Consider the following 22,705-nt stretch of genomic DNA (forward strand, 5'->3'; position numbering starts at 1 on the left):
AGAAGCAAAATGTATTAAAGACATGTAGGCATACAGTGTTTTGATATTACAATGCAGAGAAACATCTTATTTTGCATCTGAAATTTGGTCAATAAATGCCATTTTTTAAATTCAACATGTCAGAAAATCTTTAAAGAGAAAAAGTCCTCTCTCTTCTTGAGTCAACGCCCCCTGACACCACCTCCCACTTTTCTGCCTGGAGCAAATTCCAACTCTGCTGACTGGGTTAGTGGAGGGGAAAGAAAGCTGGAACTTTAGGACAGGACTTTGTTTGACTGACTGACTGAAGCCTTTCAGCGTATGTTTGATTCTTCAGTTCGTAGTGGTTTACTGTCTGTTACAGATAAAACAATGTATTTACTCAGTGTCAGGATTATCTTGTTGAAGCTGTTTGCACCCAGGTTTTATGACCTGTGCACATTGAGCTGAGTCTTTATGGGTCTTTACTGTACGTTGAGCTGTGTCCTCTCTACAGATCATGGCTGTGCTCTCTGTCCTCACCCCGGCTCTGGTGGCGGTCCTGTGCCTGGTGGTGGGCTTCATGCTGCTGAGACCATGGGAGAGGAAGACCACAGGTGCATCGGAGGGGAAGGTGTCCAACACAGAGTCAAGGCCATGGGTGGACCAGGACTTACAAGACAGTTCAGAAATCTCAGCAAAAGAAACAGGTACTTTTAATTCACATTACCTGCATTTTTTGTTAAAAACATCCAAAGAAATGGCTGAAGTTGGCTCCTCAGTGTGTGCTCTCACTTGTAGACTGCAGGTTTTTGACCTGTGCACTAATCTAAATCCTCCTGAAGTTCCTTCTTTACTTCTTCAAAATTGATTTATGACACAAAACATTAAAACTATTTAAAGAAGGCTTCCAATTGTTTGGACGTATTTCAAATAAGTTTAGAAACTTTAATTACAAAGCAGGCTTTAAAAAAAAAAGTTAATGCAAGACAGAGTTCAAGAAGAACAGCCATCACATTTTGAACTGAGGCAATCACACCGGAGAGCATGTCTGCATCTGCGGAACATTCACAGAGACTGCATGAATGTGGATTCTGAAACAACTTTTTCAACAACTGTAAAGTTGGAGCCGATGTTTTAGATCAAATGGGGGGACAGTAAACAACAAGAGCTGGCGTTCATGGATGGTCAGCGGCCTGTTCATCCATCAGCGCCGCTGCACAAAGGAGGAGTGTGTGTAGTGAAAATTCACTGCAGGAAAAACAAAACACTCCACTGCTGCATCAAGTGTTGTAGAACAGTGTGTAGAGTTCTGTGCCTGTTCCCCCTTTTTTTTTTTTTGACAAAAAGCAACCTTTCTTGAGAAAAATAAATAAAACAAGAAGCTTTTTCAAACTTCAGTTTTTCAAAAAATCAAATATTAACTATTCAGCAGGCAGGAGTGAGAGACCTGCGGTTTTTGTGTCGACTGTGTTCAAACTCTGAGTTCTGCCATACTGCTGTTTTCTGGGAGCTGGTATTGTGCTGGACTGGACTGAATTGAAGCTGATGCCAAAAAGAGTGAAAACAACTCCTTTCTTTTTTTTTTAAGACTCTGTAGGAACAAAATTATTTTGATTCAGGTGACCTGAAAAGTTGGAATAAGCTTATCAGTAATGACACTTCATGGAAGTGGTATTGTTACATTATAAGTAGTTTTAAAAAAAATCTTTATCTTTGATGTAAACATGGTGCTGTTGACAAAGAGAACCGGAAGCCTGCTATCTCAATGTTGCAACAAGTCCTCCAACTCAAATAGCTTGCAAATTTACACAATTAATGCAGCATGCTGCACCGCGCATGTCTCATTCAGTAACAAAGACATTCCAGTGTTGTTGCAGGACTTGCAGATTTCCTTTTTTTTTTTCATTGTCATGCACAGATGGAGAAAACAGTTTTAAAGAAGTATAAAACAGATGAAGAAGTAGTAGTTAGAAGAATGAGAAGAAGAAGAATAATTTGCCCCCATCATTCCCCGGTCCCTGATATCTTTTTTTAATCTTTTCAGAGGGTGACGACTGGGCGGACAGCTGTGAAGAGGAGGATGTTGCACATGTCCCCTATTCGCCTGAGCGTTACTCTGAGGAGACGATGCTGAAGAAATCCAAAGATTTTTACTCCCTGATGAACCAGCGGCGGTCCGTGCGTTTCATCAGCCCAGAGCCAGTCCCACGAGAAGTCATCGATCAAGTCATTCACACTGCGGGTTTGTGAATCACTTCAACTTCATGATGCTAACTGGACATTAAGAAACATGAGTCATACTTTGGAAATCTTCTTTTCCTCATAGGAGTCCAATAATTTTTGATTTTTCAAATCTTGGCAGGTACAGGCCCCAGCGGAGCCCACACAGAGCCCTGGACCTTCGTCGTGGTCTCGGATCCCGAAGTGAAGCACCAGATCAGGTTGACAGTTGAGGAAGAAGAGGAGATGAACTACCGCCAGAGGATGGGAGATAAGTGGGTCCAGGACTTGAGCAAATTTAGGTGAACATCCACTTCATGCCAAACTCAGATTTGTATCCACTTAACACACAATCTTTGCATCTTTCTCACAAGTTCATTCTTGTTGTAGGACAAACTGGATGAAGGAATATTTGGATGTTGCTCCATATCTCATCCTCATCTTCAAACAGACTTATGGTATTCTGCCAAATTCCAAGAAAAAGACACACTACTACAATGAAATTAGTGTCTCTATATCCTGTGGGATCCTGCTGGCTGCTTTACAGGTAAAAAAAAAAAAAATCACCTGGCCCTTTGAAAAATAAATTTCAATTCATGCATTAAGTCTCAGTCACTCAATTGATTTCTCTAAAACTGCCCATCGGTGTGAATGTGACTGAGATTACAGCAGTATAGAAAACAGGTGTATGGATGCATGCAACAAAGTCACTTTTTATGTTTTTTTTTTTTTCTTGTTTGTCAATCAGAACGTTGGACTTGTTACCGTCACATCAACGCCCCTCAACTGTGGCCCGCGGCTCAGGCTCCTCCTCAAACGGCCGGTCAACGAAAAGCTGCTCATGCTCCTTCCTGTCGGCTATCCAGCCTCCGACGCCACGGTTCCAGACCTGAAACGCAAAGCTTTGCAGGACATTGTGGTGCACATATAACAGAATCGGCCTGCAGAGAAAACACGATGTGGAAAAAGCATCATGATTCTTTTTTCACTTTCATTTAAATATCAGTGTAATCAAGCAAAATAAAGTAACTTGCTTTCACAGTTGCGTCGATAATTGATTCTTGTCTCTTGTGCTGGAATATCTTTCCAATACAGTGGGAAAATCAGGAATAGCACTTACTTTAATTGAGAAAATTGCCAGTATTGTTTTTCACTTTTACAATATTCAAAGTCATCCTGTCGGCACATTTTGTAGTCAAGAAGACTATCTAATCTCAGAAGACCAAGACTAGAGTATACTAAGATTCGCCAGGTGTTGTGGATCAGCTTCCAGTAGTTCAACACTAACTGTGAACTGGATTTGACTCTGTGATAATCCTTTTTCAGAGCGCAAGCCGTACATTTGATCCCCTATTATAAAAAGTATCAGCAGAAGTTTCCACATACAACAAAAAAGCCAAAAGTATTTGCACAATATTGCTTCATTTCCTGACTTGAGTGAGTAGATTACCATCAATGTTACCATTAGATAAGAGTCACATTTTGAATCATCGTCATGGTGCCATTTATCCAATGTAGATACGCAGTAAATAATGGAGAAATTGCTCATTCATCTACTTCATGGATAGTGTATAGTCACAACCTGGCTCAACAGTGTGTCCCTAAAGAGGGAGACCACGTACAATCTGCTCAGTAAATGTGTGTGTATTGTCCAGTGTGTGCATGAGTCCTGTAACACAAAGACACACACCCAAAACAAAGAAGCCAGCTTGCAGGTCGGGGAAGTGAGGGGGAGAATGCAGCGCAGCTCAGTTTTAAAGCCTCCTGGACCCAGCCTGCTCAGGTGTGCTGCATCACTGCAAATCTCAGGAAACTCCGCCCACAGCTACCTGCAACAGAAACACAGCCAGAAAGAGAAGAAGGCAGAATCTCACCAGGCCCACTCACAGGCCGTCACAGTATCAATGCTGACTGAGGAGTAGATCTCATCAACCACTGTTCATCCAGGAACATTCACTGTGGACGTCGTGCATACAGCAGAACTGACAGTAGTGTGGTACAGCGACTGTAACGGACAGCAAGAGAGTGACTGCTGAGAGGGTCACGAGGACTCCACTGCTCTCTTTGCAGAGAATAGACCGCTGTATGGTCCACAGGGGCACTGCCCCATCCCTAAAGAACCCCTCCCATTCCAAGAATTGACTTTTCACACTTCTTCTATCATCAGGCCAGAAGTACAGAAGTATGAAATGCAGGAATGTCAGATGCTCCCTCTTTCCCACTGACATCAGTAGGGCTGTGTACATCTTCACTGGTCTCACAATTTGATTCGATTGATTTATGGGATGTATCATGATGCATCATAATGCATCACAATACATAACTGTACATCCCCATTTTTCTTTATTATTACACATGGTTACTATAATTCAGTCAGACAAATATGAATTATTTTTAGTTTAGAAAATGGCAAACAAAAGTAAAAAAACAAAACAAAAATACAATCAATCAACAGTGCAGTGTAAGAACTGCTGAAAATCAAGAAATAACATTATTGTGTGACAAGCAATTATGTTTAGTTGCTGCATCTAATGCCAAATAGCAGAATCGCCAAAATCCGCATTGGAGTGAATTATAGAAATGATTATAGTCAACACGTAGCCATCAGATTCCTAAACAGCTGACAGGAGTCACACACTACCTAAATAATAAAACACACACTGCTCATGACTCCTGCTTTGCTATTTGTACATAAACACTTGTTTAGCTCTTTTTGAATTGGTTTATACTTACATGTTATAGTTTTGACTTGCACGTTTTTGCTCTTTTGTGTGCTATTTTCAAGACAGCCTGGAAAGCAGAGAACGGATTTGGCTGCACAGGTGAAACGTGTTTTTCTAATGTGGACACGACAGGCTTCCACTGCCTCAGAAAGCTCACTTCCTTTTCTACCCACGAGGGGCGCTAATGCACGGGAACGCCCCCCGACACCGACGCGAAGAAGAGCGCGTCCATTGCGCATGCGTACACCACGTACACCGAGCACCGAGCTGTGCGGCTGGATGCTAGCTGGCTGCTAACGGTCTGTCAGCTCTCACACGTCGGGTTCAAGGGGGGGAAGCGCCGCGGTGGAGAAGAAGGGCGACCCGAGCGCCGCTACGAAATGGCCGGACAACAGTTCCAGTACGATGACAGCGGCAACACCTTTTTCTATTTCCTCACGTCCTTCGTCGGACTCATTGTGATCCCGGCCACTTATTACCTCTGGCCCCGGGATCAGAATGCTGGTAAGGCCCTATGTCTGGCTCAGAGCTAACTCAGCTAACTAACCCACACATGAAGCGTCTGCACAGTGGCAGGACTGGTTAATGTTAATGCTAGTGGGAGTCTACAGCTGGCTCCGAGTGCACACGCTTCACAGTTCAGAAAGCAGGTAGTGTGAGCTAGCATGCGTTACCAAGATGATGCCCACGTCTCTGTGGCTGTTCAGTAACTAGTCATCCACTGTTAACACCGCTGCTCTGCTGTCAGCTTTGCCAACAACAATCCACACTGTTCTCCTCACCATCTGTCTTAACTTCATATCTGCAGCATGGTACAACTGGCTGGTTAAGCGAAATCTGCGGCACCAAAAGTCAGCAGTTTATTACCTTATCTTCATGTGTCCTTATCTTAATGTACTTATCAGTTTGTCAACAACACAGCAAATCTGACTTTTATGTAATTTCTGCTGGCAAACAGATGAAATATCCCCAACAGCGTGGATTATATTAATATGGAATGCAATTAATTTCAGTGATCAGATACACTTTATTTCCACGTACCACCTTCTTCTTCTTCTTTTTTACAGCACTATGATTTGACAAAAATCAAAATTCAAAGAAGATTTATGTGTAATTATGAGTCAATACATAGATAAGATAAATGAGTTGCAGGAGGTGGTGATGTTAACTAAAGGGAATTGGACCAATGTCCAGCAGTCGGACTGGTGTCGTGAGGTCCTGATCCTGGTTGACCAGAGCCTTTTACTGGAGCAAAAGTCAGCAACAAACTCTCAACTGTTTTGAATGTACAATACATGCTTGCCTGACTGAATGTTTTATCCACATTGTTCCTGAATGGGATAAGCTCCTTTATTATCTGAATGAGTTTTTGTGAGATGCCATGTGACCCCTCCATGTGTTTCTTCTAGAGCAACTTCGCCTGAAGAGCCTGCGGAGGGTCCACGGCAGGTGTCTGTGGTACCGGCTCAGGCTAATGAAGTCCCAGCAGAGCATTGTTCCAACATTAAAGTGAGTTCATTTCATATTTGCCATGTTAATAAAAGTCTTGTACATACCATGACTTATTCGAGGAGGGTGGATGTTGCAATAATGTAACGTAATGTTGTCTTAAGAAATGTTGATCATATGTATAAAATTAGCTCAAGGTGCCTGGAGCTGATTACACCTCTGAATTATTCATTATTGCAGCCATGACTGGGATTACATTGCCTTTCACCCCTAATCCAGCTATTTGGATTAATTTTGTGCAGATATTTTGACATGTGGTGTTTGTGACGTCTTTGGCTCCACAGCTAAAAGCTTGTTTCTTTTGTCAAACGTCACATCTCTGCTGTTGTCTGGGTGTGACGTGCCTGAGCTAATTGCACCGAGAAGACTTATTCATCCTCCAATCACTCTTACATTCCCAGCTGCAAAGAGGTGTTGTCACTTTGCTGTGACGTTGAAGCAAATGTCACGCGATACACAATTTAAGGTTGTTTAAATCTTAGGAAGCAGGTGCTGTTTTAGTTTTTTTTCACTTATGCTGCACTTAAGCCTAAACCTCTCTAAACATTTAGTTGCGCTGCTTGACATTTCTCCCAGCGTCAAGTGTTGCTTATTCAGTCTCTGGAATTAAACAGTTTGTCAGTTGTATGACTTCATACAGCTGTTTTCCTCTCCCCTTTCATCACAAGACTCACATCCTGTGTTTACTCTCAAAACGTAACAGCCATCTCTTAAAAAAAAAAAAATCTTCCTCTGCATGATTGCGTTAATGACTAAAACTGATGCAGGAATTCAGCACTTTTATTTATTTATTTTTTTCCAATCAGGATGGTGTGAGTCAAATCAATCATCGCAACTTTTCTCTCAGGCTCGCTGCCTCGGTTTCCTTTTCGTATCATAGTGATGGTGTATATTATAGGCATCATATTGTGTATTTATTCTGGTCGAGCTGCTCAGATCAGTGGGGCTCGTGAGCCGTTGTCACGGAAACAGATGCTGCAGAGGAAGCCCTGGGTTTTTTTTTTTCTCTCTCATTGTCATGGAAACAAGTTCAACTTCGATGTATAAATACTAAACAACAACAATGTCTGAACCGAGGTTGCCCTTCTGCTCGCTTAAGGCAGATTGAGATGGGTTATTAAGGTTTTGATCCTATATTTTCAAAGCCAATCTGTCCAGTTGATCCATAATGTGACACATTGTCTAAGAATGAGTTGTGCCTCATATCGTCTGTTTACGTGTTTCTGTTTGTGTTGGAACATTTTTTTCAGGAAAGCTGCTTTGTTGTTTGGGTGGGCCGTGTTCCTCCTGCTGGCCTACAAGGTGTCCAAGCTGGACAGAGAGTATCAGGAGTATAATCCTTTTGAAGTCCTCAACCTGGACCCGGTAAAGAAACGCATGAAACAGTTTGTGCATTCCACATAGCCACTAAAGTCAGGATGTTAGACCTATTACTTACCCATAATCGCTTAATCTTTGTGTTTCTCGCAGTGTTCTGTATGTATTGCGGTTTCTATACAGTGACGATATCTTGTACGTTTAAGGGTGCGTCGCCGTCAGAAATCAAGAAGCAATACCGTGTATTGTCACTCAAGTACCATCCTGACAAAGGTGGCGATGAGGCCGCATTCATGAGGATTGCCAAAGCCTATGCTGCGTGAGTGTGAATATCAGGAAGCAATAATGAAAGCAAATCACCGTCTGCAGCTCAGCCTTCGGGATCAGCGCTTCATTTCCTTTGTCTGTTTCTGCAGCCTGACCAACGAACAGTCTCGACAGAACTGGGAAACGTACGGGAACCCGGACGGCCCCGGAGGTGAGCGAAGCTGCGTGCTTGTGCACACAATGGGGGTTTTTTTTTTTCATTTTGATGTGTTGACACACCTTCTGTGTTGGTGCTGGTGACTCAGACCTTCGTCATCACCAAAGTGTCGGACTGTAGAGAATTAATTGAAACGTGGCGGCTCATCCCTTCCCGTGTTCCTGAGGAGACGCAGTCATGGCGACATCTCCTTACATCTTCCTGTGTTCTGAAGTGACTGTCAGGATGAATAAATGACCGTTTTGATGTGGTCCATCTTTTGTGTTCTTTTCCAGCGACCAGCTTTGGCATCGCTCTGCCTGCCTGGATTGTCGACCAGAAGAACTCCATGCTGGTGTGTATTTGGATTTCTCCCTGAAGCTTCACTTGTCAATTACCTTGCATTTTCTTGTGAGGTTTATTGTTTCATTTATATTTTGATACACTGTGTTTTCTTCTTTAAATGTTACAATCAAATACGATTCATTGTTTTCATTTAATCTCGGAAGGTCAGTTTCAGACCTGCTCTGTTTCGTTTTATTCCTGAAATTCCTCTTTTGCGTCTGGCTGTGTTTTATCTCTTTCTCCCACAGCACATTGTAACACGCTAAAGCAGTACATACTAATCTTATCCTGCACCATCTCACATCTTTCAAGGTCGGAATTACTCTCTGATTCGACACGTTTGTTTTTCCTCTGTAGGTACTGCTGGTGTATGGACTTGCCTTCATGGTCATCCTGCCTGTGGTTGTGGTACGTCTTTCCTCCAGAGTTCAAATCGTATACTTATTAGTATTCTGCTTAAAAAGAAAGACGCCTCTTTGAGTTTCTCAGTCTGTGATTTCTTTCTTCAGGGCACATGGTGGTACCGCTCAATCCGATACAGTGGAGACCAAATCCTCATCAACACCACTCAACTCTTCATGCATTTTATGTACAAGACGCCAAACATGAACATGAAACGTGAGCGCCGGTTTATTTATATGCTGACGATGTGACTTTGGAGATTGTTGGCAAAAGTTTTGATGTCTGCATCTGTAAGCTAATGGCCTCTGTCCTCCTCCAGGGTTAGCCATGGTGTTGACGGCGGCGTTTGAGTTCGACCCTCGCAGCAATAAAGAAGCCACCATAAGACCCACAGACAACATCGAAGTGCCACAGGTGAAATCATCAGCCTCTTTAGAATCAACTCAAGTTAACACTCAGGAACATCAGGACAGCAGCTAGCCTTGAGCGCATGTTTTTGGATTGTATGAGAAAGACTTGGTATCCAGGAAAGTCTACTGTTGGAAACACTGATCAGGACCTTGCTGTGCAGATTTTGCAATATTTTTACATAAAGAGAATTCTGGTATTGAACAAACATTTCATGTTTACTGTCAGTAAAAAGTAAGGTAAAATGTTTTGAAGTTTTTAATTCTATTAAGGTTCAAGTGACTTTCGGAGCATTATCGTATTGATGAAGGACTTGTTTGTATCTTGCAGTTGATCCGTGAGCTTGGAAATATTAATGTGAAGAAGAAGGAGCCTCCTTTCTGCTATCCGTACAGTCTGAAGGCCAGAGTCTTGGTGCTCGCACACTTGGCCCGCATGGACGTGTCTGAGGAGTTAGAGGAAGGTAGGACAGCCTTTTTATAGTGACTGCATTTCATTTACATATTTTTAAAAAATGTATTTTCTATCTGCCCTCCAGACTTCTTTTTTTTCTTTTTTTTCATGTAAAGCTTTTGGGATTAGGCGTGTGTCATGAACAGAACAATATTGTGTTCATTTCTAAACTGTTTGAAGCATTTTTTTATTTAGATACTGTGTGTTTCTGCTCCAGATCAGAGGTTTGTGGTGAGGAAGAGTCCAGCTCTGCTGCAGGAGATGATCAACGTGGGCTGCCAGCTCACCATGATGGCGAACAGCAGAGGAGGTACGCATGCACAAACTACCGTTCCACACAGGACTGATGAAAGAGCACACAGGCTTGTTGTAATAAGTGTTGTTTTTTTGTCTGATATGTGCACACTGGCCCTCCTCCCCTCAGGTTTCCGCGCCCCTCGACTGGTAACCATCGAGAACTGTATGAAGCTGACCCAGATGACGGTTCAGGGCCTGCAGGAGTCCAAGTCTCCACTGCTGCAGCTGCCTCATTTCGAGGAGGAGCACCTCCGCTACTGCATTTCTAAGAAGGTGATTGTCTGAGTCGAGATTATAGATGTTCGTGTCTGTGTCAGAAAAGATTTGTCGTACGCACAGCTGGTTAGTCGATTAACCTTTTTATTTTGACTGTGCCGTCCTCGCTGTGTCCCCCGTGCAGTATAAGGTGCGGAGCCTTCAGGACCTGGTGAGTCTGAAGGACTCAGACCGGCGCAGCATGCTGCGGTTCCTCGGGGAGGAGAAGTATGACGAGGTCATGGCGGTGCTGGGAAGCTTCCCTCACCTCACCATGGATACCAAACTGCAGGGTCAGTCACAAACACACACACACACACACACAGGTACACCATTTTATCATCAACAGCCAAGTCACACACGTTTCTATCAAATTTAAGAGCCGAGTTTGTCTGTACCCAGCAGACATTAACCACCGTTGTCTCCTCGTGTCGTTGCAGTCCTCGACGATGAAGACAGCAACAACATCACAGCAGGTTCAATCGTCACAGTAACTGTCACTCTGACAAGGAAGCGAATGTCGGTGAGAGAATCTTTGATTTCATTCAACACTGATGTGTTATTAAGTGACAGGAATGATGCTGGTGTGTTGCACATGCTTTTTGTGTTTGTTTTTTGGACTGCCACTAGAGTGTGCTATTAACTGCAAAGCAAGAAAGGCTTGAAGTGATTGTGTCAATGTGCCTCCTGTGCAGGACATGTTTGAAAAAGAGCAGGACTCAACGTCATGTCCGGGAGAAGAAGCATCTACAGAGGAAGCAGTGAGTACAGTCTCAATTTCAGCACACGTTTGGGTGGGATTGAGGCCAAGATCAAAGTTTAGACAAGTCTTGTTGTGTCTGTTTTTTTTTTAATATTTTTTTTTCTACATGCTCTGAAGCAGGCAGATGCGAGTAAAACCAAAACCAAAGTGTGGCAGAACAAAAATAAAGGGGCCAAGAAGGCGGCGAAATCCAAGAAGAAAAAACTAACCAAGAAGAAAGCCACTCCGGCTCCTGTCAAAGCCAAGCAGGCCAACGGGAACGTGGCCGGAAACGTAAGCGTCGCTCCCGCAGTCACACCTGCCCCCAGCTGTCCCGCCGCCATGTGATTTCTCTGAAAGCGCGTGTGACTTTTTGGGTGCCGCAGGAAGTCGCCGTGGCTCCGTCGGCGGCGGCGGCCACAAAGGAGGACGACGACGACGCGTCGGACAAAGGCAGCGAGTCGGACGAGGGCGAGGCCAACAAGGACTCCCCCAGCGAGAGAGACGAAGACAGCGACAAGCAGAGCGACACGGAGGTCGACGAGATGGCCGGCGACGACGAGGAGGTCAGACGTCGGCGTGTCACTCAGTAACCCCCCCCCCAAAAAAAAGGCCGAGTCGGCGCAGAGTAAAGACTGTGTCTCCCCCAGCAGGAATGGGAGGCGTTGCAACAGAGCATCCAGCGGCGAGAGCGGGCGCTGCTGGAAACCAAGTCCAAGGTGACGCATCCCGTCTACAGCCTTTACTTCCCCGAGGAGAAGCAGGAGTGGTGGTGGCTGTACATCGCCGACCGCCGGGAGCAGACCCTCGTGTCCATGCCCTATCACGTCTGCACGCTAAAAGACACAGAAGAGGTGAGGCGCAGCTGCATGCTGGGACAGGACGGGAAGCGCCGTCATTATGCCGCGTGTGTCGCTGTCATTTGTCATTATAGCATCGTTGAACATACATTTGCATTTCTAACCAGTCGGATGAACTGTTAAAGATGGTTAAGAGGAGAAAGTCTTCTGATTTTTGTGGCTGTAACTCAAACCCCCTGATAAAGTGAACATTGTGTTTTCCTCGGTCTGTGCGGTCGTGTCTTTGTGTTGCATTACCGCTCTCTGAGAGTGTGGATTATACACTGATCCCTCTTGGGTACAAAGATTTTAATAAGTTACTGTGTTCACATTTTTTTTTTTTTTTTGTTTCCTGTGCCCTGGCACATCCTGTTGCTAGGCAACCCTTTGCACTGGTGTCATTATTTCTATGTGTGTGTTTGTATGCGGGCTCATTTTGCACACTTTACACCTCTGATCTTGGCGGAACAGATTGACAGCAAGGTAAAGGTTTAATGAGGCCCGTGTAAGTCGGCACGATCAGCTGTTGCCTCTCTGAAGGAACAGCGTGAGGCGACCCGCCCCCTCCATGTGCGACCAGGTCAACGTCTACTTGTGAATTTGTTCGTCAATCAACGTTTAACGTTGCAGGTTTTTGTGGGACGACTGCTCATTTGCCCACAAAACTACCAGTTTTAATTTTTTTTTTATTTTTTTTCCCCTCACTTCGAGGACAGGAAGACGGCTTTCATCAAGCCACGCCAGTAAAATTACGCCTATGCTCGCGCCTCACTCCGCGATCACACGCTGAATAATAATTAGCCCCATTGTGGTGATAATTAGATGTTTGCCATACGTAATTGCACAACATGGTAATGACAGCCCGAGGCAATGTTGGTCTAATATTACAGTTGGACCCCATCATCATGTGGCGGCATGCCTCTGATTACCTACCGCTCTGCACCTTTGAGAGAAACGTGGTAATTTGAAGTGTAAAGCAGATCTGTCAGTCCGTCTTGAGGAATAGGACTTTCATTCTGAGATTCATGTTGTTTTTTTTCCCCAGGTGGAGCTGAAGTTTCCGGCGCCCCCCAAAACGGGCAACTACCAGTACTCCGTCATCCTCCGTTCGGACTCCTACCTGGGCCTGGACCAGATCAAACCACTCAAGGTGATCACGCAGCCGGCTGCTCATGCATGTGTGGGATTTTTACAGGGATCGCCCTCCGCTGGCGGCTTTAGCTCGCTGAGCCGCCGCTCCTTGGGCCGAATCAGTGTGAATTGTGCTGGATAGAATGGTTCATTTCCTGCCAAAGTGGCTGAACAGGACCCCCCCCCTGCTGTATGAGAAGCATGCTAAACAATGGTGTTAACTGCTGCCAGTGTGTTGGCAGGAAGGGGATCTGGTGAAAGCCAAACAGCAGAATTTCTACTGTTTTATTTTTTTTAACACCCAGAATTAAAAAACAAAAAAGAAACATTACAGAAGAAAAGTCTTGAACAGCGAGACGACCGAAAGAAACCAAACATGCCCCCCTGTCTGTGTTTGATGCAGCTGGAGGTCCACGAGGCCAAGGCCATGCTGGACAACCACCCGCAGTGGGACATCCCCGACACGGAGGAGGAGGACGAGGAGCAGGAGGACAGCGACGGCATCGAGGAGAGCGAGGACGACGACGAGGACAACGACTGAACCAACACAGCCCAGCGGAGGCCCGCTGCTCTCTGCACCCCCCCCTCACCCCGTCTCTCCCCCACCCCCCCACCCCACCCTTTCCACGGACCGGCCGCCTCTCCACTCCCGACAGCCCGAGAGCTGCAAGCGAGGATCAACACACACACACACACACACACACTCACTCACCAGGGACGGTTTCTACACACAACCCTTCTCCATTTTACCTTTACAATATCATTTACTGTGACCATGACCCCCCCCCCCCTCTTCTTCTACACCCTCTCCCCTTTTCTACAGAGACCTTTTCGCTCACTTTCTGCTGCTGGCGGAAGAGAATTCTGTGAATACTAACAGGCCCGTGTGTGTATGTGTGTGTGTGTGTGTGAGAGAGAGAGAGTGTGTGTGTGTGTGTGTGTGTGTGTGTGTCTGGTGTGTAACCTTGTGTGTCTTTGTACAGGTGTGAAAGGTGCACACACAGTGGACTGGAGGACCTATGATTATGATTATTACTACTACTACTACTCTGTGGGCTCTTTTCTTCTTTCGTCGGGGGGGAGGGGAGAGCGGGGGGGGGGTGTAACGGCTAATCCCAGCTGCAAAATTAACAAACACACGTGACTTCACTCGTCACGCCGGTTTTTTTTTTTTTTTTTAAAAGAGAATCACTCGGCACCAATGTTTTCCACACCAATGATACTTTCTATTGTACACTTAAACTGCAGAAATGTGAGCTTTACTCTCCTCTCTGTTGAGGGAAAAAAAAAAAAACCCTTCGGACGTTTACTTCTTTCAGCGTTCGGAGGCACAGTTTCTCGTCAGATGGTATTTTGTTTTTTCCTCTTTCCCCCCCCCCCCCCCCTCTTCTCACTGTACATTGTAGGCAGAACACTGATCTCCTGCCTCTCCATCCACCTCGATTCGTGCTTACCCGAAGAGGCAGTGGATCCTAGAATGAATTGTAACCTTCAAGTATGACTGGGAAGAGATGGCAAAACCCCGCAGTGTTACGGTTTGTTTGAAATCAGGATAATTTCTCCATATTCTCCATGACAGTTGTGACTTTTTCGGTCCTTTTTAAGAGGCTCAGATGTATAGATACTCATAGCTCCTGGCTTTTTTTTGTTTTTGTTTTTTTTTTTTTTAGAGAAGTGACTTCCACCCGGTTTTTTTCTTGACACTACTGTAGCACATTCCAGTGTACGCTCATCGTCCAATAAAAGGCCTTATGAATACAACTGACACACTGCAACATAGAAAAAAAAACAACCTTGGGTGCCATGCACCGCTGGATCCTGGGAGAGCTGAAAAGTTTTTTTTTTTTTTGAGTTAAAATCTGCGATTTCTTGACTTCAGATTAGCTTGTGTTTGTTTGTTTTTGTTTCTTTCCTCACTATATTAACCCATACCTCCTCTGTTGTGGGATACATATCTCTCATCTGGCCTCTTTAACGCATAGCTGGCAGTTATTGGTGAAAGCGGTGTGAGTACGGAGTCCTCGACACGCGGCACTCATCGTCTGATAAACCTCTTTCGAACAAAACAAAAAAACCTTTTGAGTCTCTTGCCGGCGTGAGGCTGTATTTTCGTCCAGCACCTTCTTCTCTTCGTGCATTGGAGCAGAGCAGGTTGAACTTGGTGATTACTGCCATTCGAAACGGGATTTTTTTTTTTCTTTTCTTGCTAAACAAAATGTCCTTTTCCACTTAAATTTAGTTTCTTTTCTGTCTACGCTGTAGTTTATAACTAATGTTACACATAAGTCTTTTGTCTTGTTTTGCTGCATTCTAACCTTGATTTTTTACGTGTTAGACTGGAAAGAAAACCGTCTGTGTCGATAACTTTGCAGTTTGAGTTTTTGAAAGAAATGCATTATCCTTCACCATCCATAAGACTTTTCTTTTTTCATTTTCTTTAAATATACAGTATATCCTAGTTTGACGCGTCGGTGTGGGAGAGAGAGGAGTTTGAGAACTCGCAACATGCTCTCTCCTCACACACACTTGGTATACCCTTAACTGTGTTCAGAGCAGGTGTGTGCGGACAGGTCTTATTGTATTCTGAGTATTTATCGCTCTGCAATAGAATGTAGCATCAGCAGTTAATGCTGTGTGGAAAAAAAAAAAAAAAAAAGACAAACAAAGAGACTGCAGTGAGGTTTAAATACGACACCATCTTCTCTCCCATGACAGACATTATCCAGGCGACTGGCCAGCAGGCCGCCTCAGTTCGGACAAACGACGACCCGGCGACTATCTCTCTGCCACTTTTGTTTACAAAGGAACTGTCATTGTAAATTGAAAAATATATTATTTGTATTTAAAATCATTTCAAATAAAAAATTTTAAATGAGCTCACGCTGTCGTCTCTGAGCGGTAGAAATCTGGCGGTGCCATGGGTTAGTGAGAATTGTCCCTGTCCAGTTTGGAGAATTTCTGTGTGGAGTTTGCATGTTGTTCCTGTGCTTGTGTGGATTTTTAGATGTAGTTCTTTTTTCCACACAGTACAGAAATGCACATTTTAGATGAATAGGTAACTTTAAATTGTTAAGGCTGGCTGTACCTCAGACGGTCTTTGATTCTGCAGAAGTAAAGCATCATTAATAAGAATACTTGATGAAATGCTGAAATACAGCTGCTCCGTTTATTTAATTGGTCTTACAATTTTTCAGTTTTGCAGGATGACTCAGCTGGAAAAAAAAAAAAAAATCTTGAAAAATGGTTGCACAGACAAAACTGAAATAATTTAATCAAGCAAGTTTAAAGGGGAAGACGGTCGATGGGGTTTGATCTTTACACCCCGGAGTGTGTGTCGCGGTGTGTTTCTGATGTGATCACAGGAGGCTGAGCCTCGTGCTTCCGTTCGGTCTCTTCTGCAGGCTGGAAAATCAACATGATTATCTTCAACTTGCGCCCCAGCGGTCACCTGAACTCCTGACAGCCGGAACCGGTGAAGGCGAGACGGCAGTGGACCGGGACCGGAACACCGGGACCGGAGGAGGCGCGTCGAGCCCGCGGCGCTCGCGCTCGTTTCTTCACCGCATCTGCAGGGGAGGAACCGGGACTCGATACAATCCGGACCGGGAGTCCGTCCGCTCCTCTGCAGAAACGCATGGACCCCCGCTGCTGATCGGTAAATATTATATAATAAAATATAATTTACACACTCAACTTCCGGCACGGCAACGTTTTATTCCTCATGATCGCAGCTTCAACTTGCAAGGTCAGAAATACCTTGACACTCCCCGCATTAATGTTAATATTATGAGTGTGTGTGTTGTGTTTGTGTGTTGATTTATGCAGTTATTTCAGTAAAAGTTGGTAGAAGCGCAGCACCAGGCTCCATGTTGATGTTTTTAGTAGCAGCCTCTCCTCTGGGAAGATGCATCTGATGCCCTGACAGCAAAACTCCAGCAGCATTCTTCACTGAAACCAAGAATTAAACATCTGTGGCTTTTCTTCAGCCGCAGTGAAAAAAAATGACTCAGGAGACACTGAAGCTGAAAACAATTACAGTTAGTGTCAGTCATAGTGTAATTAAAATGGAAACAATTTTCAATGAAATCCTATTTTTTTTTTTATTGTTCTTTTTGCATGCAGAGGGAGTGAGGGACTCAACTTGTCTGACCTTGACACTGTTTTCCTCTGCATTATAATCTTTCAGAAAAGCTTTTTGATCTAGATAAATGTGGTCATTGGAAGAAAAAAGAAAACACACACACAGTGGCATATTACTGCCCCTTTCAGAATGTCTATATAAAACTAAGTGGAGAGGCCTTCACATGAGGCAGAGCGGCTCTCTGCAGGCGGTCTGTGTTCACAATGAGGCCACAATCAGGAAGCCGCTTTTTAGCTTTTAAAATTCCACTTTGAGGTTCATGTGTGCTTTTTGCTTCTTTTTAATACTCTTTTTGTGTGTGTGTGTGTGTGTGTGTGTGTGTGTGTGTGTGTGTGTGTGTGTGTGTGTGTGTGTGTGTGTGTGTGTGTGTGTGTGTGTGTGTAAACTTTATAACTCATTGCACTTAGTCCATCCATCTTCTGCTCCCATTTTGTTCATTCAAGTTAGGGTGGCGGTGCTGAGACCAGAAACGAGGCGAGGGCAGGGTACTCTGGACCCACAGCCTCACTCACAGGAACCGTGGTCACTAATCAGCCTCAGACACATGGAGAAAAGACACACATGCATGGGATAACATGCACACTCAGCACAGAAAGGCCCTGAACCATACTCCACAAGAGTAAAACGAAAATAGTTCTTTTTTTTTATTATTCAAGCTGCCTTTAAAAGACTTCACACTGTTGGAAAATATCTTCATGCAAATGCAATGTCGGTTGCTGCACGTTTGACTTTAACTCCTGAAAGCAGTGACTTCTGTCAATATTTAACATACCAAGTTAAAGAATATCAAATATGCACATTTTTTTCCCTCCTTATCTGGGAAACGAGTAAAACTATAATAATAATAACACCGATGACCTTATCATACACAGTGTCAGGGACATTTGGTCTTGGAAATGTTGAAAACTAGACATTTTTTCATTAAATACGTCCATGATTTATAAATCAATGACATGTGATGATAGCTTGACCTATTTAAAAAGAAAAAAAACATAACATGTACCATGGGAGTCGAGCCTGAACCCACCTGAAGGGAGGAATGTGGAGTAATGACATGCATGAGAAAAGTCACACCTTCCACTGGAAACAGACACCAGGAGGACTTTTTTCATGCCTCTCAAGCACTTTCTCCCTCACCACTTGTGTCTTTCACATCTTATGTGTGTGTGTGTCTGTGTGTGTAGGTGTGCATAAATTACTGTGTGTCTGTGCAAGTAAGAAAAAAAAAAATCTCTCCTGGCACGGCTCCAAGCGACAAGTGTTTTGGTCGAGTGGCAAGGTAAAGCAGCACTCTTCTGGGACCCACAGCCTTTAGACATGAGTGTGTGTGTGTGTGTGTGCGTGTGTGTGTGTGCGTGTGTGTGTGTGTGCGTGTGTGTGTGCATGCACGGTGCACACCTGTGTGTGAAGCATTGCATTGAGTTTCATCAATTCTAACATATCCTTTATTCTCATTCTTTTACTGTGTGTTTGTGTGTGTGTGTGTGTGTGTGTGCATGTGTGTGTGTGCGTGTGTTCAGAATAACTGTTTGATGTTCCAGATTTTTTTTGAGGGGGGTGTAAACGTGAGTTTTTGAGCTTGTGGGTAGATTTTTTCATCTTCAGCCTGATCACATCTGACAGTTCAGCTCTGAAGAGTGTTTTATCTGTTTTATACTTTTCTTCCTTCAGAGCTCTTTTTTTTCTCTCTGTTGTTTTCCTGTTTTTTCCATCTTTGATTATTTTATTCATTTATACTTTAGCCCGGCATGTCTTTAATGTTTTTAAGATACATCACATGTATTTAAATTCCAGTTTATACAGCAAATAATTTGAATATCTTTTTTTCTTTTTGATCATTTGTTCATTTTTTTGTCGTTTTTTGCTTCCTCTAAATTTTACATTCACCTGTCTGGGTGTATCGTTACAAACATACACACAATTTTTGTGGATATCTGGAGCTTGAACGCTGTTCTATGTTAACCTGGACCTGAACCAGGAAGTGGTAACCACTGAAGCTCTTTGAGGCCGGAGTGTTTGAGAGCTTTGAGCTTTTTCGCAGTTTCATGGGGGATGGGAAGGAATTTAACTTATTCTTCAACGTATCAGAAAAGGGAGACGCTCAAGGGAGACGGAGATTAATTACAGTGTTTATTTAGAAAACAGAGTCACTGAGTCAAAATATCTGATAAGAATTGAAATTAAACTACATCATGTCACAAGAACAATGGCTTCTTATGAATCCCACACATTTTTATTCTTCTCAATAGAAAGTCTATTCTGCAAAAATATATATATATATTTTTTTTGTTCGACAGAATGCAGGAGCACTTCAGCTAGATTTCATGATCAGAATATATTCTTCAGGAGGGAAACGGGGGCTAAATTTGCAAGCATTGTGTTCCCAAATCCAGCGCCTGATAAATAAAGCCAAGCCCTTCGTAAACTGTAAATAGTAATTAACAGCCGCCAGACATAAGATCTGCCGTCAGCACGGTTTACTGGGGCGATAGTGTGAACATTTTCATTAACTCTAACGAGTTTTTCAGCTCCCCCCCCCCCCCCCCCCCCCCCCCACCCCCCCCCCCTCCTCGCTCAGTTTTGTTCCATTCGATACGGAGGACAGTGAGGCTCCGTTAGTCGGTGTTAATCAGTAAATCCGGCGCCCCGGAGGCCAAATTGCATTCACTTTACAGCACAAAAGGCACATTGTCCCCAATACTTTTATCATTAGCAGAGCCATATTCCCGCATTAGCCTCCAGTTTATTTCTTTGACCTCTGAATGCTCGCTGGTGTAATTATTCAACCACTTTCCCCAATTTATTTTGGTCTTTTAATGCATCTTCCATTCTGGCTTTTTTACTGTCGTGCTTTTTATTTTTTTTACAAATATTTTGCTTGAGGATTTAAAAGTGTGAATTACATTTTTCATTCTGAATAAATGGAATTATGATTTGGTTCATCAGGGATGTTGGGAGGTGTGTCAGCCTCACGTACGATTTGTTTTTGTGAGTTAGAGCAAAGTAATTGTTGGTGCAGTGTTTTTTTTTTTTTTTTTTTTTTGCGTGCACTGAGCTCTGTTTGGTTTTCTTCATTCCTCCAGTGTGAAGTCCGCCGCTCTCCTCTGGATGAGACTGAGAGGGAGGTGGGATTTCAGTCCCAGCTCCCACCTGGACGTGGCTCTTCCTCCTCCTCCTCCTCCTCCTCCCCCCGTCGCCTGGCTGCCCGGCGTCCTCAGCCAAGGCGTGCGACTGCGTCTGCGTCTGGATCACCAGCACCGGGACCGCCGGGGGCGCGTCCGCTGGCACCTGGTGGACCAGGATACCGAGCCAGAGCCGGCTGGGCAGAGACTGGCGGGTCAGGAGGTCGACGTCTGCACAGGAAGTAGGAATCAATATAGTAAATACAGGAAACACAAAGTAACTGAAACTGAAAAGTAAATTATATTCACTTGTTAATATAATTTGAATGAAATGTGTTGTGTAAACTGGTAAATGTGTGTTAATGTGTGTGTGTAGGAGCGAGAGCGAGCACTTGAGTGTTAATGGATGTGATTTATCAGATTTCTCTCCTTTTTTTTCCCTCTGACCCCGAAGCCGGTGAAAAGAACAGCCCTCCTCACCTTCCCTGTTCTCCTCAAGTGTGTTGTGTTATTAAGGTGCTGAATGGAGATAAGGAGGGGCCGCAGGTTTGGCTGTGTGTGAAGCAGTGTGTGTGTGTGTGTGTGTGAGAACATGCCTATTAAGCTCACACATAGTTGTTTATGTGTTTATTTATTCTACCTTATCACATGACTCTGGCACAGGATCCCATTTCGCTGTCTGTTACCATGGCGACTCCCTGCCTGAGCTGTAAATAAATTCGGGGGGTGGGGGCGGATGGGTGGGGGTGCCTCATTGCCACATTGATTAGAGTGTGTTTGCTGTTTTTAGTCAAAATGCACTTATTGCATACATACATTTCCATGCGTGTGGCTGTGAGCGGGCATATTGGATTATTGGTGTGTGTGTGTGTGTGTGTCGTAGGTGTGCAGCTCAGTGAGGCATCAGCACAACTCCCTTCACGCCCGTTTCCCTTTTTTTTTTTGCATAAGTGAGAACAGATACAAATCTACATCCCCCGAAGCTGGTGATTAAGTTATGCTAATCATTGCTGATCATTGCTGCATTACTGAGGCTCTAACATCCGGCTCCTGCAGCTTTTCGGCTTCCAAAAGGGGGAAAATATCCTTCAGTTGGAGGAAAGAAAGAAAAAAACAAAAAGTGAAATCATGCACAGGGGTTCACTGATCGCCTAATTGCTTAATTAGCCATAAACAAATTAGGCTGCGGTCCCAAACGTATTGTGCGAGTGTGAGGTGCAATGATGCAGATCCTGCCCCCTTCGCCTGCAAAAGCTGCCGTTGTCTCACGTTGTCAGTCAGCGTTAATGGGCTTCCCTCCTAATATCCCATTCTTTTTAAGTAAGAGATGATTATCAGTTCGCTCTCAGTCCGTCTCTGACTGTAATGTGATTCGCTGTAATAGGACAGGACTGACTGAGGAGGGACATCAGGATTATCACACTGTGTAATTACTTTTATGATTTATGAGTCCTATTTAACACACACACACACACACACACACATGCGGTCAGTGCAGATTAAGAGTGTGGAAGTGTGCCAGCACTGTGTATATAGCCTTATGTTCTGACCTTGCTGTTTATTGTCGTTTTTTTTTTTTTTAACGATGGTGTGTAGGCCTCACGTAATGAAACAGAGCGATTCGTCTGGCCTGTCACATTTTCTGTTTCAAACCGCTTGTGAGCGAACGCTTTACAGCCGACTCCTGACAAATCCCTTTACATGCTGGCAGAGGCTGTGGGCCCGGAGCGGGGGCACGCCAGCGCATGATACCCCCCCTCTTTGAAAGGTTAACCTGATTTTGATTGAGTGTTAAAACCCACATATACAGCCTAGAATAGGAATCAGCCGAGCAGCCTGAGCGTAGCTAATCAATATGGCGGTAGGGTTGGAAAAGCCCGAGTTAAACTTGTAACCTAAGAGCTAGTAAGCCCTTTAGATCCTGGTTTTTTTTTTTTTTCCTTTTCCTTCTTCTTCTGTAGGGAAAATAGACGCTGCCATGAATGTGTTTTTTTTTTCAGTTTATATAAAACTAAAGCTGCATATATTATAAAAGCAGGAGGGTGAATATCATTTAAAAACAGAGGGGTTATCCAGAAGCTGCTTCTTTCTGCCATTTTTTTGTTACTAGTTATGTGTAAAATGCACCTCTCTGTTTATGAACCAGTGTGTACTGTAAGCATAAAGGAAAAAAAAATCCATAATATTAGATTACATGTAATTATTTGCTCTTTGAAAATCACAGAAATGTCTTCAGCACAGACTACAGTTTGCTGCATGAACCTTGTAGCACAAAACGCTGCACAGCTTGAATCCTTTGTCACCTGCTCCAAGCTTCTTTTTCATCTTCCTCCTCTTCTTCTTCTTTTTTTTTTTTTAATTTAAAGACAGTGAAATA

At 43.9% G+C, this 22,705-nt stretch overlaps 2 protein-coding genes across 3 annotated transcripts; both read left to right on the top strand.

The window, feature by feature from the left end:
- The first annotated feature begins 246 nt into the window (after positions 1–246).
- On the top strand, positions 247–3,112 carry iyd (iodotyrosine deiodinase). Its single transcript, XM_030109709.1, has 6 exons — positions 247–298; positions 476–668; positions 2,006–2,203; positions 2,324–2,483; positions 2,572–2,728; positions 2,930–3,112. The coding sequence occupies exons 2-6, from the start codon at positions 479–481 to the stop codon at positions 3,110–3,112; spliced, it is 888 nt and encodes a 295-aa protein (XP_029965569.1). The 5' UTR covers positions 247–298; positions 476–478.
- A 2,046-nt stretch (positions 3,113–5,158) lies between these two features.
- Positions 5,159–15,771, top strand: sec63 (SEC63 homolog, protein translocation regulator). 2 transcript variants are annotated; one of them, XM_030109707.1, is made up of 20 exons: positions 5,159–5,408; positions 6,314–6,413; positions 7,664–7,778; positions 7,937–8,049; positions 8,147–8,208; positions 8,490–8,548; positions 8,896–8,946; positions 9,048–9,156; positions 9,260–9,354; positions 9,679–9,811; positions 10,019–10,111; positions 10,226–10,371; positions 10,499–10,646; positions 10,794–10,876; positions 11,049–11,114; positions 11,234–11,389; positions 11,482–11,661; positions 11,749–11,949; positions 12,980–13,084; positions 13,469–15,771. In XM_030109707.1, the coding sequence occupies exons 1-20, from the start codon at positions 5,285–5,287 to the stop codon at positions 13,604–13,606; spliced, it is 2,277 nt and encodes a 758-aa protein (XP_029965567.1). In that variant the 5' UTR covers positions 5,159–5,284; the 3' UTR covers positions 13,607–15,771. The 2 variants fall into 2 exon arrangements, with proteins under 2 accessions (XP_029965567.1, XP_029965568.1); XM_030109708.1 differs by having other exon boundaries at positions 5,285–5,408; positions 11,237–11,389.
- The last annotated feature ends 6,934 nt before the right edge of the window (positions 15,772–22,705 follow it).

The sequence above is a fragment of the Salarias fasciatus genome, chromosome 15, assembly GCF_902148845.1.
Source record: "Salarias fasciatus chromosome 15, fSalaFa1.1, whole genome shotgun sequence".
Lineage (NCBI taxonomy): Eukaryota > Metazoa > Chordata > Actinopteri > Blenniiformes > Blenniidae > Salarias > Salarias fasciatus.

Bases quoted from the DNA above. Each gene is read 5' to 3' on its own strand.
- iyd (XM_030109709.1), top strand. From the start codon at position 479: ATGGCTGTGCTCTCTGTCCTCACCCCGGCTCTGGTGGCGGTCCTGTGC. The intron at 2,204-2,323 runs GTTTGTGAATCA...AAATCTTGGCAG, and splicing joins TCAAGTCATTCACACTGCGG to GTACAGGCCCCAGCGGAGCC. The intron at 2,729-2,929 runs GTAAAAAAAAAA...TTTGTCAATCAG, and splicing joins TCCTGCTGGCTGCTTTACAG to AACGTTGGACTTGTTACCGT.
- sec63 (XM_030109707.1), top strand. From the start codon at position 5,285: ATGGCCGGACAACAGTTCCAGTACGATGACAGCGGCAACACCTTTTTC. The intron at 5,409-6,313 runs GTAAGGCCCTAT...TGTTTCTTCTAG, and splicing joins GCCCCGGGATCAGAATGCTG to AGCAACTTCGCCTGAAGAGC. The intron at 11,950-12,979 runs GTGAGGCGCAGC...TTTTTTCCCCAG, and splicing joins CGCTAAAAGACACAGAAGAG to GTGGAGCTGAAGTTTCCGGC.